The 13,861-nt window shown below is 41.6% G+C and overlaps 1 protein-coding gene across 1 annotated transcript; it reads right to left on the bottom strand.

Moving 5' to 3' along the window:
* Positions 1-5,517: 5,517 nt before the first annotated feature.
* Positions 5,518-9,774, bottom strand: crygn2 (crystallin, gamma N2). Its single transcript, XM_066689049.1, has 4 exons — positions 9,689-9,774; positions 8,122-8,370; positions 7,847-7,992; positions 5,518-5,911 (listed from the first exon to the last, which is right to left on the bottom strand). Exons 1-4 carry the CDS (start codon positions 9,707-9,709, stop codon positions 5,776-5,778), a joined length of 552 nt encoding a protein of 183 aa, XP_066545146.1. The 5' UTR covers positions 9,710-9,774; the 3' UTR covers positions 5,518-5,775.
* Between the last annotated feature and the right edge of the window lie 4,087 nt (positions 9,775-13,861).

The raw sequence follows: 13,861 nt of genomic DNA, 5'->3' as shown, positions 1-13,861 counted from the left end.
CGTGTCACTTTTTCAACAATGGGAATAATTGGATACAGTGTCCATACACACAAAACAACAGAAGGTCTTTGTTATTGTGATGGGGGCTTTTAAAGACCAACCTCTTTGTTAGTCCTCATACGTTGTGTTTTTGTAGGTTGATTTGTATGGTGTTGTTTAAAAGTTATGCACCTGATCTGCATTTTAAGAAATCAACAAATGCGCACACACACACACACGCACACAGTCATACATTTCAAGACTACCCAATGCTGATGAGTGCTGATAGCCAAGTTCCAGCGATGCAGTGTTGTAGTTCCTCTGCAATAACAAGCAACACGTCAATGTTGTGTATCTGTGTGAAAGTTATAGATCTGTCAAACATCCTGGAATAAACAGCATTATAATTGCACGCCAGGATCCCTCTTTGGCAGCTCATATGACACAGTTCCAACTAGTAAGATCATTTGAGACAAACTCTGCTTTAGTAGGCTGTCTACTTCACACGACTGTGACCTTATAATCTCCATACACTGACCGCCACAGTCTATTATGTGGTTCCTCATTAGGTGACTAGTAAAAGAAGGCTTACAGGAATGGCCACAATGAGGATGGACGTCACTGAGCAGAAGAGATGTTATCCTCCTCCAGATCTGCTGTGTTAATCGGCACTCCAGGCGTTGGGATGAGGGTGGGGGAGAGGAGGAATGCTGGTCACTCGCACCAGGTGGTTTTTAAACTAATCTTCCTTCAGTTAAACACGCTAAGTCCAAACCAGCCAAATACAAAAAGTAAAATCGGGTTTGGGTTTTTATATGATGTTCAGCGATGGCTCACGTCTAGATGTTTTTTTTTAACGAATTGATTAGTATTTCTAGGTAACTACTCTATTGGCAGACAAATATAATGGTAATATAATTGCACAAGAACAGTATTGCTTTTCTAATGTGTTTTGTTGTCATGTGTTCTACATTGTCAAGCTCCTTTTCTGTGGTGATGTATGAACATGAGAGATTGGATTTCCTGTTTTGTTCGTTTGTCTTCACTGGTGTGCTAAAGGTGGTGACAGAAACGTGGTAGTTTTCACATCTCATTGTCCGAAGCACAAACAATGCACACCCCCGGCTCCCCAGGTGACCAGTGTGTGGTTGGGATAGTTAAGTCCTTTGCTGTGTCATGACAATGAATCTGATAACAGGAAGACTTCAATGACTACAGCTCTAATCTCAATGTATGAAGCTATTAGAAGATACAAATGTGAAAGATATATGTATTCTCTTTACTTTGGGTACTTCTCTCTCAACCTGTGTTACATGTCTATGTAACAATAAAGCAAACTAGAATAACAACAACCATGTATTGTTGCTTAAACTAGACATCCACAATAAAAAGCTACTGTACAGTGAAGGAAATATATTTAAATCATAATAAAAATCATGTTTTTGTATTTTATAATTCTCCATTTTTCAATTTTAATGATATGTTATTCCATGGCATCATTAAAACTTTTTTTTATTGCTATCAGAGTTTATGCAGGCATTTCCACGAAAATGCAGTTAAATATCAATTTTGTGTCTCTATTTAACCCACGCAAATAAAAAAAAAAGCATAGTATCTAATAACACTTACACCGATCAGCCATAACATTATGACCACCTGCCTAATATTGTGTAGGTCCCCCTTTTGCCGCCAAAACAGCCCTGACCCGTCGAGGCATGGACTCCACTAGACCTCTGAAGGTGTGCTGTGGTATCTGGCACCAAGACGTTAGCAGCAGATCCTTTAAGTCCTGTAAGTTGCGAGGTGGGGCCTCCATGGATCGGACTTGTTTGTCCAGCACATCCCACAGATGCTCGATTGGATTGAGATCTGGGGATTTTGGAGGCCAAGTCAACACCTTAAACTCGTGATTCATCAGACCAGGCCACCTTCTTCCATTGCTCCGTGGTCCAGTTCTGATGCTCACGTGCCCATTGTAGGCGCTTTCGGCAGTGGACAGGGGTCAGCATGGGCACCCTGACTGGTCTGCGGCTACGCAGCCCCATACGCAACAAACTGCGACGCACTGTGTGTTCTGACACCTTTCTATCAGAACCAGCATTCACTTTTTCAGCAATTTGAGCTACAGTAGCTTGTCTGTTGGATCGGACCACACGGGCCAGCCTTCGCTCCCCACGTGCATCAATGAGCCTTGGCCGCCCATGACCCTGTCACTGGTTCACCGCTTTTCCTTCCGTGGACCACTTTTGATAGGTACTGACCACTGCAGACCGGGAACACCCCACAAGAGCTGCAGTTTTGGAGATGCTCTGACCCAGTCGTCTACCCATCACAATGTGGCCCTTGTCAAAGTCGCTCAGATCCTTACACTTGCCCATTTTTCCTGCTTCTATCACATCAACTTTGAGGACAAAATGTTCACTTGCTGCCTAATACAGTGAGGGAAAAAAGTATTTGATCCCCTGCTGATTTTGTACGTTTGCCCACTGATAAAGAAATGATCAGTCTATAATTTTAATGGTAGGTGTATTTTAAGAGTGAGAGACAGAATAACAGCAAAAAAATCAAGAACAACGCATTTCAAAAAAGTTATACATTGATTTGCATGTTAATGAGGGAAATAAGTATTTGATCCCCTATCAATCAGCAAGATTTCTGGCTCCCAGGTGTCTTTTATACAGGTAACGAGCTGAGATTAGGAGCACTCTCTTAAAGGGAGAGCTCCTAATCTCAGCTCGTTACCTGTATAAAAGACACCTGTCCACAGAAGCAATCAATCAATCAGATTCCAAACTCTCCACCATGGCCAAGACCAAATAGCTGTCCAAGGATGTCAGGGACAAGATTGTAGACCTACACAAGGCTGGAATGGGCTACAAGACCATCGCCAAGCAGCTTGGTGAGAAGGTGACAACAGTTGGTGCGATTATTCGCAAATGGAAGAAACACAAAATAACTGTCAGTCTCTCTCGGTCTGGGGCTCCATGCAAGATCTCACCTCAATGATCATGAGAACGGTGAGGAATCACCCCAGAACTACACGGGAGGATCTTGTTAATGATCTCAAGGCAGCTGGGACCATAGTCACCAGGAAAACAAATGGTAACACACTACGCCATGAAGGACTGAAATCCTGCAGCGCCTGCAAGGTCCCCCTGCTCAAGAAAGCATATGTACAGGCCCGTCTGAAGTTTGCCAACATCTGAATGATTGAGGAGAACTGGGTGAAAGTGTTGTGGTCAGATGAGACCAAAATCGAGCTCTTTGGTATCAACTCAACTCGCCGTGTTTGGAGGAGGAGGAATGACCCCAAGAACACCATCCCCACCGTCAAACATGGAGGTGGAAACATTATGTTTTGGGGGTGTTTTTCTGCTAAGGGGACAGGACAACTGCACCGCATCAAAGGGACGATGGACGGGGCCATGTACCGTCAAATCTTGGGTGAGAACCTCTTTCCCAAAGCCAGGGCATTGAAAATGGGTCGTGGATGGGTATTCCAGCATGACAATGACCCAAAACACACAGCCAAGGCAACAAAGGAGTGGCTCAAGAAGAAGCATATTAAGGTCCTGGAGTGGCCTAGCCAGTCTCCAGACCTTAATCCCATAGAAAATCTGTGGAGGGAGCTGAAGGTTCGAGTTGCCAAACGTCAGCCTCGAAACCTTAATGACTTGGTGAGGATCTGCAAAGAGGAGTGGGACAAACCTGGTGGCCAACTACAAGAAACGTCTGACCTCTGTGATTGCCAACAAGGGTTTTGCCACCAAGTACTAAGTCGATGGGGTCAAATACTTATTTCCCTCATTAACATGCAAATCAATTTATAACTTTTTTGAAATGCGTTTTTCTGGATTTTGTTGTTGTTATTCTGTCTCTCACTGTTAAAATACACCTACCATTAAAATTATAGACTGATCATTTCTTTGTCAGTGGGCAAACGTACAAAATCAGCAGGGGATCAAATACTTTTTTCCCCCACTGTATATCCCACCCACTGACAGGTGCCATGATAACTAAATTATCAGTGTTATTCACTTCACCTGTCAGTGCTCATAATGTTAGGGCTGATCGGTGTATTTTTGATCAAAATACATGTTCCTAATGAGAACTTCAGTTATGTGTGTCTGGCAAAGCAGTCTGTAGAATCGGATTTGTGCAGGAAAAGGATTGTATGCTCAATGAACAGACAACGTTAGAAAATGACTTATCTCTTCACATGAGTAGCGTTTTCTCAAATCTACACTAATTATGTCAGAACTTGACTGGACTCAGATGTAGACTTGGGCACCGATTGTCACCATTACTTTTTATCTCATCTCTCAGTAAAATTAAAAATGCATATCTTGCTGGAATCAATGTATCATCACGCTATTGCATCATTAATGCTTCATACTGTATTCAAGTCAATTTCACGCTGATTTCTGTAAGCGCTTGCAATCATTTTACACAGGGAGGCTCTGAATTCATTATTTGATCTGTTAATTCATTAAGGAAAGGCCTTTTCTTCCGTCGCTGTTCAATGCACCTCTGGGGGAAGGCATCGGTTCAGCTCGTTTTGATGAAAAGCTAATTATGATGAGTAGTCCCAGAGCTGGAGCGGCAATTAGACAAGCCTGATGTCAAGACAGAATAGAAATGCTCTGATGCCGATTAAAAGAGTTTGACTGCAATACGTATATGCAATATTAACCCTTTCTTAGTCTATATATTGAGCAATGGGCAAGGAAGCCAGAGATTTGTATGTTTAACACTTTAAAACTTATTTTCACTGTTGTTTCTGCTTTAGAATCGTGCCACCACCATTTACAATATCCTGTTGTCAGTGTGTTTTCAGAGCATTCAAGCACCGATGCATATATTTAAGGAATGCGTTGTTTGGCTGGCAAAGAAGTACATTTAAAAAAAAAGTACTTTAAAAAATAAATATTTTATTAGAAGAGAGTATGCAATTTAAAATAAAATATATTCAGAGAGCAGCTTTTGGTAACAGACAGCCCTTCAGAAGATCACACTGACAGTGTCTGAATGAAGAAGTGTTGTTTTTGTCATGATTTATTTTAACAGGGAAACACCAGATGCTTTCTGGCTTAATCACCGAAGTTTGTTTTCAGTGGGGACTGATTTCTGTCAGCTTTGGTCGAAATGGTTCTTGTTGCTCAATTCACCAGAGAGAAAAGTCATCACATTTCTAAGAGGGGGATAAAAAGTACAGTTTTGGCTGCATTTATTTGATAACCCCTGCAATGCTCCTGAAAAAGCTTCCCAAAGGCCCTGGCCCCTCCGAGTCATGTGACTACCTCCCAGTTTCCAGGCAGGAGTGAATCAGGAATCAGAATATCGAGATCCTCAGAATTGTGTGCTTTAGGATTCCATTATAGATATTAATACTGAAACATTTCTGAAATGTAATCTATCACGAAGAAGAGTGTTATAAAATCAGTAGAGCAACTACTAAATGATGTTGTTCAACAGGTGTGACATTACGAAATAAAGCTAATCATCTTTATTGATCTTTTATTGATTCTTTCCTTGTGCTCGACCTGCTCAACCAAGGTTAGTGCCAAGACAATAGACAAGCCTGTCCTGTTGAAAGCATGTATTCAAACACATGAAATTGTCAGTAGGTGTTCCAGGAAAAGTATTCTTGAGAAATAAAATATTTAAAAAAAAAAACAGTGTCTAATTCAACAAATAAAAGGACTGGAGTTTGATAAAACATTTTTTTTTCTGTGTATTTTATTTTACAGTTTTACTAAGCAGAGGTAAAAGGTACAGTCCGACTTGTCTCATGGTTTAAAAGTAGTTGACCACCCGTCGGATGGATTGGATGTTGGCGCTGTGTCCCTGCCACTCGTTGTGAGTGCGGTATTCCCCTCTCTCCACGATGTACATGCGGCCGCGGTAGTTGGGCTCTTCGTACATCACCCAGCTGAGGAGAGAAACACAGTTTAGTGCAGGGAAGTCCTCTTAGGGAAAACGTAACATGACACAAAAGGCACGAGGCTCTGTCCAAACCTGGTCACTGACAACAACTTGAATCGGCACCAGCAGGGGATGTGGGAAGTCTGTACTCCCTCCGAGTCCTGGACAGCTAGAGTCTTTCACCTTTTATAAATATCTTGATAACCTCAATGGGTTAAAGTCTAAAAAGTTCTCACCAAGACAGACCTGTTCACTGGAACGAAAGCTAGAACTTCTCCAGGACCAATGAACATCACTTTATCAACCTGTTGCTGGCCAGATAATCTTTATTTATATATTCATTATGTTTTATGAATAAATTAATATATACAAAGTCTAACTTTAAAAACAGCTGTGGAAACTTTCATAATCGTGTTTTGAATGACTAAAGAGAACTGATAAGATCCAAAGGCAATTCAAAACTCAATTTAAGTAGAATCATGTATCATTAGATAAATATGAAAGAGATATATAATACCCCAAAATAGACCAACATATTATTGCAATTTGATGTGTGCAATAATTAAATATATGACCTGCAGGATGGTGTCATTAACATTCCTCTTATCAGAGAATAATAGTTCAATCGACAATTTAATTTCCTTAATAAAAAAAATAATATTAAAATGACCTATTTCATCAAATGTAGGAACGCAAGACAGAACATGTAGGTCACTAACATCAATACTGGTGGCTCTGTGTGTGATGAATCCTGCTACGATTAATCTATTAAACTAAATACATGTCAGATTTCACAATATATAATCATGACCAAGCTTTCAGACAGTCCAATGCTATTCTTCTCAGTGCAATTTCCCCTCAGCTGCATTTGACTCCATTCGTGATGAAAAACTAGTGTGTAGGAAGTGTAACATCCCAAACACATGCATAATGTAGCAGGTTTTAATTGCTGCAATGAATTTAAATCATTTATAGCACCCCATCTTCCTAGATGCATTCTTCCCCACTGATTTGCACCGATGTAAGTGCTGCAGAAACGGTAGCTTTTTGTAAAGCCATGCACACTAATGTATGCAAAGATGTTATAAAACACTGCTGTGAGCTCTGGAAGAACAGATTATGTAAAAGTGCATGAGCTGGGAGTCCGTGCAGAAGTCATTTATGCTGAGGCCAGAGGCTGGTCTCTTAACGAGCAGCGGAGGGGGGAATCCCTGTTCTTAGAAACAGCTTGCAGCAGAACCAAGCAAACAATACACAACAAGAACAAGACAGAGCATCAATTGTAAAAACCATGGTTAGTATTTTCCTCAAATAAGCTTCGTACCGATTGATGAAAATGTAAAATGGTGTAACGCCTATATTTATTTGGTTTTCAATGTAATCGGTTCCTGACAGTTCATTAATTTTGCTGCCAGCTCGTGTCGGTCATGCCAGGATATGTTGGCACACAACGTCAGCCATTTGTTGCAGGTTTATCGCAAAAGTGCTCTTTAGCTCCTTAATGGCCTCCGCGTTCCCCTCCATTATCGAATACTGTAGCAGCAGCATTGTATTTCATGACCAATTACCCCACACTTCACCACCAGGAAGTCTTTTCCTGCTTCAGTGACATATATATGTGAGGGTAGGAAGGTTACCCTATAGAAGACTATTTCATATTTTGGATTTGGCTGAAATCAACATTTGGTCTAAGGATACTAGATTGTTGTCTTTTTTGGAGACTTTGTGTGATATTTCTTTTGCTAGCAGACCTGTGCATGTATTCGTTGTGTATAAAAATACATACAAGACACCTAAATGTTGGCCAAGAAACAAACGTGCAATGAAGCAAGCAGAGACGCTTTGTCAAAAAGCACCTTGTTGTTTTAAAAAAGAGAACAAGGTGCTTTTTGCTTTGTCAAAAAGTGTGGATGAGCATCTCCTGCCAAACGCGAGCACTTACGCTCCGTCCCCATAGGCTTTGACGGCGTTGACACAGTTCTTGGTCCAGCCGCGGCCCTGCAGGAAGGGGCAGTCGTCACAGAACTCCATGCACTGCCCGGTGAAGTTGCAGCCCTCGAAAAGCTCGATCCTGTAGTGCTCCCCATGCTGAGAAAACAAGGGCAGGTTAGCTACAGGAAAAGGGAGAGGCCAGGTGCCTTCAAAACATTCCAGAGCAGAGTCTACACATCTAGGCTTTGGGTCCAATCCCACACAGCCGAGCCACAGATCCCTTACCATCCTCACGGGCCGGCAGGAGCCCATGTGGTCGTTGTGGGAGTTCCAGCGCTGGAATTCGGGGTACTCTCCGCGCTCCAGGATGTACTGCTGCCCCCGGAAGTCGGGGTGGTCGAAGCAGATCCAGGCCCCACTCTCCACACGGACTGAGTTCACGCGGTTCATGAACCCCCGGTCCTGGAAGTTGTCACAGTCGCCATACACCTCCAGCTTCCGCCCGGTGAAGCATCTGCCCTCGTAGAACACGATCTGGAGAGGAGACAACACACGGGGTGTCATGGGAGGGTCAGAAGTGATACAAATCGCCTGCTGTCATGAAGTAGGACATCCACATTATCCTTATTTCCAAGAATCCTATTTATTCATTTAAAAAAAGAATAAAAACCTACATACATTAATTGATAAGCTTCTAACAGGAATAAGTGAGTTTTGTGACCTGTTCATTCTCACTTTTAACCGTGATTACATGGTTGGAGAAGAGCTTGGGAGGTGCAAGTGATTAATTCACATTTTAATTAGATTTATTAGGTCACAATCTGATCAGTCCATTTCTATATCAAAAGACATTGCCAAGACCAAGTTAAAAATTGCTTCCTCAGCTGCAGTAAACATATTTAACAGATCCCTGAAAGTGTGAGAGTAAAATTAACTAATATTTTCCATAAAACCAACAGATAATAAACTGAAAGCTTTTAAAGGTCAGTCAATGTAAAAAAAAAAGTTACTTTAACTTCATATGAAGCTATGGACTTTTTCTTTTTCGCCAAATACTTTATTTTGAATGACACATGGCATCTTCACTTTAATTCACAGACTACAGGGACCACAGGGGAGCAATAGTCAAGAGATGTTGTTCTAAACAATATCAAATAAAAAATAAGAAAGAGGGGAAAAAAGCTCAGCCAGTATCACTAAATCAAGCAAGCTGGATAGCCTCAAGCCCCATCTAAAGTTCAGATCAATGTGAGCTTGGCTTGGCACCCGTCAGGCCAGGTCTGCTTCCAATTATAAACGAGCATTTAATGATTATTCGAATCCTATTTTGCACACAAATGAAAATCTGCATTTACATTTTATATGAAACCTTTTAACTTATTCTCATTTCAGTCCAGTCAGACAATTCCCACTTCCTGTGAGTCTCCTGCTGTCTGTTCCATCCTAAAACACTGCATACATGCGTCTGAGATAAATAAACTTCTCTCTCATACATTTTATATAAACTGTAATACGCTACAACAAGATAGATGTCCCTATTTTAAAATTGGCAGTATGGACCAACAAATTGGAATAAGAACTTAACAATTATGATTTGTCTAATAGATCTCAAAAAATTTTAACAGAAAAGGTAACCGACAAGTCTCAGACATAATTTAACATTAAACAACTGTCAATGACATGTGCTGAGCCTTTAAACTTCCCTCCAAATCAACATTTATCCACAAACTGTGTCCGCACACCACGCGAGGACTGCGGTGACTCGAGGTCAGCCAGTGTAGCGTATTTATCGGTCACTGGGCTGGTGTAACGAATGCACAGGTGCCGATTGAGCCGAACCCCAGGAGCTTACCTTTCCAGAGTACTGCGACATTCTCCACTGGATGCCGTCCAAACTAACCCAGAATCGAGAAAGTGTGACAGTGAAAAAGTTGGACACCCCAATATATACGTCCAAGTCGGTGGGCAGCAGTATCGCGAGGTCCGTCGAACAAAGGGGCCTCAATGGAGGGTTTAGAGGTTTTGCTTCATAGACAGATTCCCTTACATTTGGCACTGCTGATGCTGGAGTTTGGGTTTCGGCACAGACGTCCGGACAAAAGATTTGCTGGGACGGGATTTCACATGCTGGTTTTGCACATGTGAGGCTGCAGCATTTTCTTTTTTTTTTCCAGTCTATTGTCATACACACGTCATATCAGACACACGGGGCCGGGGCAGCGCTGTTGAACACGGGAAGTTTCCTATTATAAGATTCAGCTGTGATTCTCCTAGTCATACATGATAAATCACATGAAATGAAATGAAACCACATCTCCACGTGTCTCTGTGACTCACTCACTTCACCACCACTTTGGTTTCATCCCCTTGTCTACTCACTGTTGGTCTCCCTCCCTTCCTCCCTCTTCCTTCTCTCTCTCTAAGTATATAAAAACATGTTCTTCAGTTTCCCAAAGCACAACTGTGGTGGGGTGTGTGGCCTACAAAATCCAAAATACAATGAAGTATTATTTGTTCACGGTGAGCATTCTTGTGAACATTAAAAAAAAACAAATATATATATTAAACATGTACAGGTTTAATTTACTCCACTGCTTCCAATTCAGTCATTGGAAGTCATTATTCAATTCAGTCCAATTCAGTCATTATTTGATACCTTTTGCTCGTTTATGCGACGTGTTGGGAGTTGTCCTGTTTGTTTTGGAGAGTGACCTGAGAGCAGGACATGCATGAAGTGATGTCCCCGAGCTGTCGCTTAATCCCAGCCGCTGTGTGTGTGTTGCACAAGTGGGATCATGCTCTTCAAAAGCCTCAGGGCAATGTGAGCGTTGGACCACTGCATCCATCTGAAGACTGCTGTCAGCTATTGCAGTTGTTAGGAATAAACTAGAGTCACTCAATGCATCTTTAGTAAAACTGACATCAGCAGTGGTCGATACTTCTTGGATTTCAGCCTCAGTCCCAAATGTTAAACCCATTATACACACACACGCGCAATTCACTTAATATATAAGAAAATATTGTTCCACATTATAGTATTGAACATCACTTAAACATTCACTCTGGCTTGCCCTGGTCACTATATGTAACATAACCTCCTGCTTTCCTCCTGCACAGAACATCGTTTTTGTTGGCCACATCGATCCCCCCTTTTCTTTCTGCTGAGCTGCTGGGTCTCCATCACAGACCTGCATGATCATTGTGTGTGTCTTCTGACTCGGCGGCCTTCAACATCTGCTGTTGATCAGCGGCAGCATCAGAATGTGAGGCTTAAACTTTCAGGTTTCATGGTATATTTATTCAACATGCGCGAGTCTATGCACACTCCTTTTGCCAATGTTTTAGACAGATCTCTCACATAGGACCGATGTACATGGGTTAGCAGCAGTATGCGTGCTATGCACAGACCAGGATACGTGGCACGAGTCACTGAGGTTTGTTTTCTTTGGTCCTGTTCCCATCGGTCTGGGTTGCCCATGTTGCTCTCCTGTTACACCCCAGCCCTCTCACAATAACATTGCTCTCTCTCAGCTTTGGCACAGGCTGCTCTGGTTTCCTGTTGACATCACTGCTTCAAAACACTGGACTCCTCACTCTCCCCATCCAAACAATAAAGCAATAAAAAAGGCAAACACAATGCTAGGTTATATTGTCAAAAGTGTAGAATTGAGAACACGGGCTCATCTGGATATTGTGGACAGTTCTGGGCTCCACACTTCAAGAAAGATATCGCTGCTCTAGAGGCAGTTCAGAGGAGAGCAACCAGACTTATTCCAGGTCTGAAGGGAATGTCCTACTGAGAGACTGAGGACCTGAACCTTTTCACCTGGAACAGAGGAGACTACGTGGGGACTTGATTCAAGTCTTCAAAATCATGAAAGGCATCAACCACATCAAACCAGAGGAGCTTTTCCAGATCAGCAGGGACACACGCACCCGGGACACAAATGGAAATTGGGCTTCAAGGCATTCAAGACAGAAAACAGGAGACACTTCTTCACACAGAGAGGCGTCACAATCTGAACAAACTCCCCAGCGATGTGGCTGAAGAGACAATTTGGGAACATTCAAAAACAGACTGGATAGGATCCTTGAATCACTTAGTTATGAATGGACACCTAAAACAGACACATTTTTGCAACAAGGTATGCGCCTCATTAAGATAAACTTTAAAAATTGTCAAGTGCCTTTTTATATTTTGTATAGATGCACGCTCTACCCACGCTCTGAATAAGCCATGTCTGAGCAGGTTCTGAAAAAAGCATCATCACAATGGCACTGTGACCGTATTAATGAGACCACATCCTGAACTGTTGGCCAACAGTGACTAACACGACAGTTGTGTGTGTGAGAGACAGAGTGTGAAATGAACTTTCCTGGTTTCTGATCTTTCCAAGGTCAGGGCCTTGCAGAGAAGGACTGAGGAATATCCCCAGAATACATTAATTAACTCATAGGGATGGCTTTCAGTTTTGATTTATACCATATATAAACTGATTTTAACTGTCCACCTTTGGAACTAGCAGGAATATAATTATATCTGTGCCTTCTATTCTCAGTGCAGGTTTTGAAGAACTGCTCTTTCCTTTTTGTATTGCTCACATTTCTTACAAGAAAACAGTGCAATGCCATCAGTGTTTGGGATGGACGTTCACTACAGTGGTACACTAAGATTCCTTATTTCAATTTTGTCCACAGGAACTAAAACACACTTTATTCTGAATACCACTTTAGACTGTGTGGAAGTTCTGGCAGTCATTATTAACAGCTGTATGTTTTCCAGCATCATGTTACTCTTCAAAACAAACAAAAAGATACATTATTTTGAACTAACGATGGTTTAATACCGGTACTTGTATTTAAAGTCTTGGCTGTCATCTATGAATCGGGCTTGGACACATCATTTGCCGAAAGTTGTGACATAGAATACAGATAATGAGCATTGAGACAATCTGTACCCAGAATATGTACCATGAGTGCTGAAGTATAGAGCACAGTCAGCAGGAAAACTTTTGAAGGCAGGTTTTTCAGGTCTTCAAATAGTGCCAGTTCAGATTTGCAAGATATCATTAAAAATCAGCAGTGAAATCTTTTCAGATACTTCCGAGCAGCCCCTGCTCAATCTTTCTTGGCACCTTCACGGTGAAAGCGGAGTGTGGACTGTATGTCACGAAAGCAGATTCTCGTCTCGTTGCTGGATTGTTCTGCCTGGGAAAGTTAAATCTATAAGCATGTTAATATTTAACTGACTGACAGACATTAAAAGTTGGAAACAGTTACAATATTGAATGTAATTCATGTCAAGCACCACTTAGTCGAAATTCAGCAAAGGTGCCGCTGAACTGACTCCAATTAAGAGACATCACTGCTTCACAAGGCCAGGTTGTTACTTCATTAGCTCTACAAATGCACTGTTAAATGTCATTAATGGCTTAGTAATGATCAGGTTGCAGTAATTTCCTTCAGATCATTTTATAAGAAGGTTGTGGTATAACCCTGGGCAAGAGTTCACCCTGGGTAAGGAATCTGCTAATAAATGGTAATGATGATAACTCAAATAGGAATGGCTTTAAATGTATTTCTCATTCATGCAAAGAAGGAAGGACATGCTCGATTCAATCTAACTTTTAAAAACAGCGTATGCTATTACCTCCGAGCCCTGAAGTGGTAGGTACAGAGGAGTTCGCCATTTTAAATTAAATTTCCAAACTGACGAAAATGCTCATAAACTGAAGGATATTGCGATAGCAGAGTAAAAGAAGTGAATGTCCATAATGAATTATCCAGAAGCTATAGATTAGTGTGTAGTGTTCCCTACTGATTTGTTTTATTCCCTAAGGTAGGGAGGCAAGCTTGCAACTGACAACAAAGAGGGGCGACACACTGAATTTTCATGACATCGGTTTTGATTCAGGTGAACCTTCAGATGAACTGCATATTTCATGAAATGTTACAAAGTAACCCGCATGTATCCGCCATAGAGGAGCCACTACAATGGTGAACCGTATGAAAAGATAAGAAATGA

The sequence above is a fragment of the Amia ocellicauda genome, chromosome 2, assembly GCF_036373705.1.
Source record: "Amia ocellicauda isolate fAmiCal2 chromosome 2, fAmiCal2.hap1, whole genome shotgun sequence".
Classification (NCBI taxonomy): Eukaryota; Metazoa; Chordata; class Actinopteri; order Amiiformes; family Amiidae; genus Amia; species Amia ocellicauda.
Note: the sequence above shows the minus strand (reverse complement) of the source record. Positions and strands in the feature narration are given on the sequence as shown.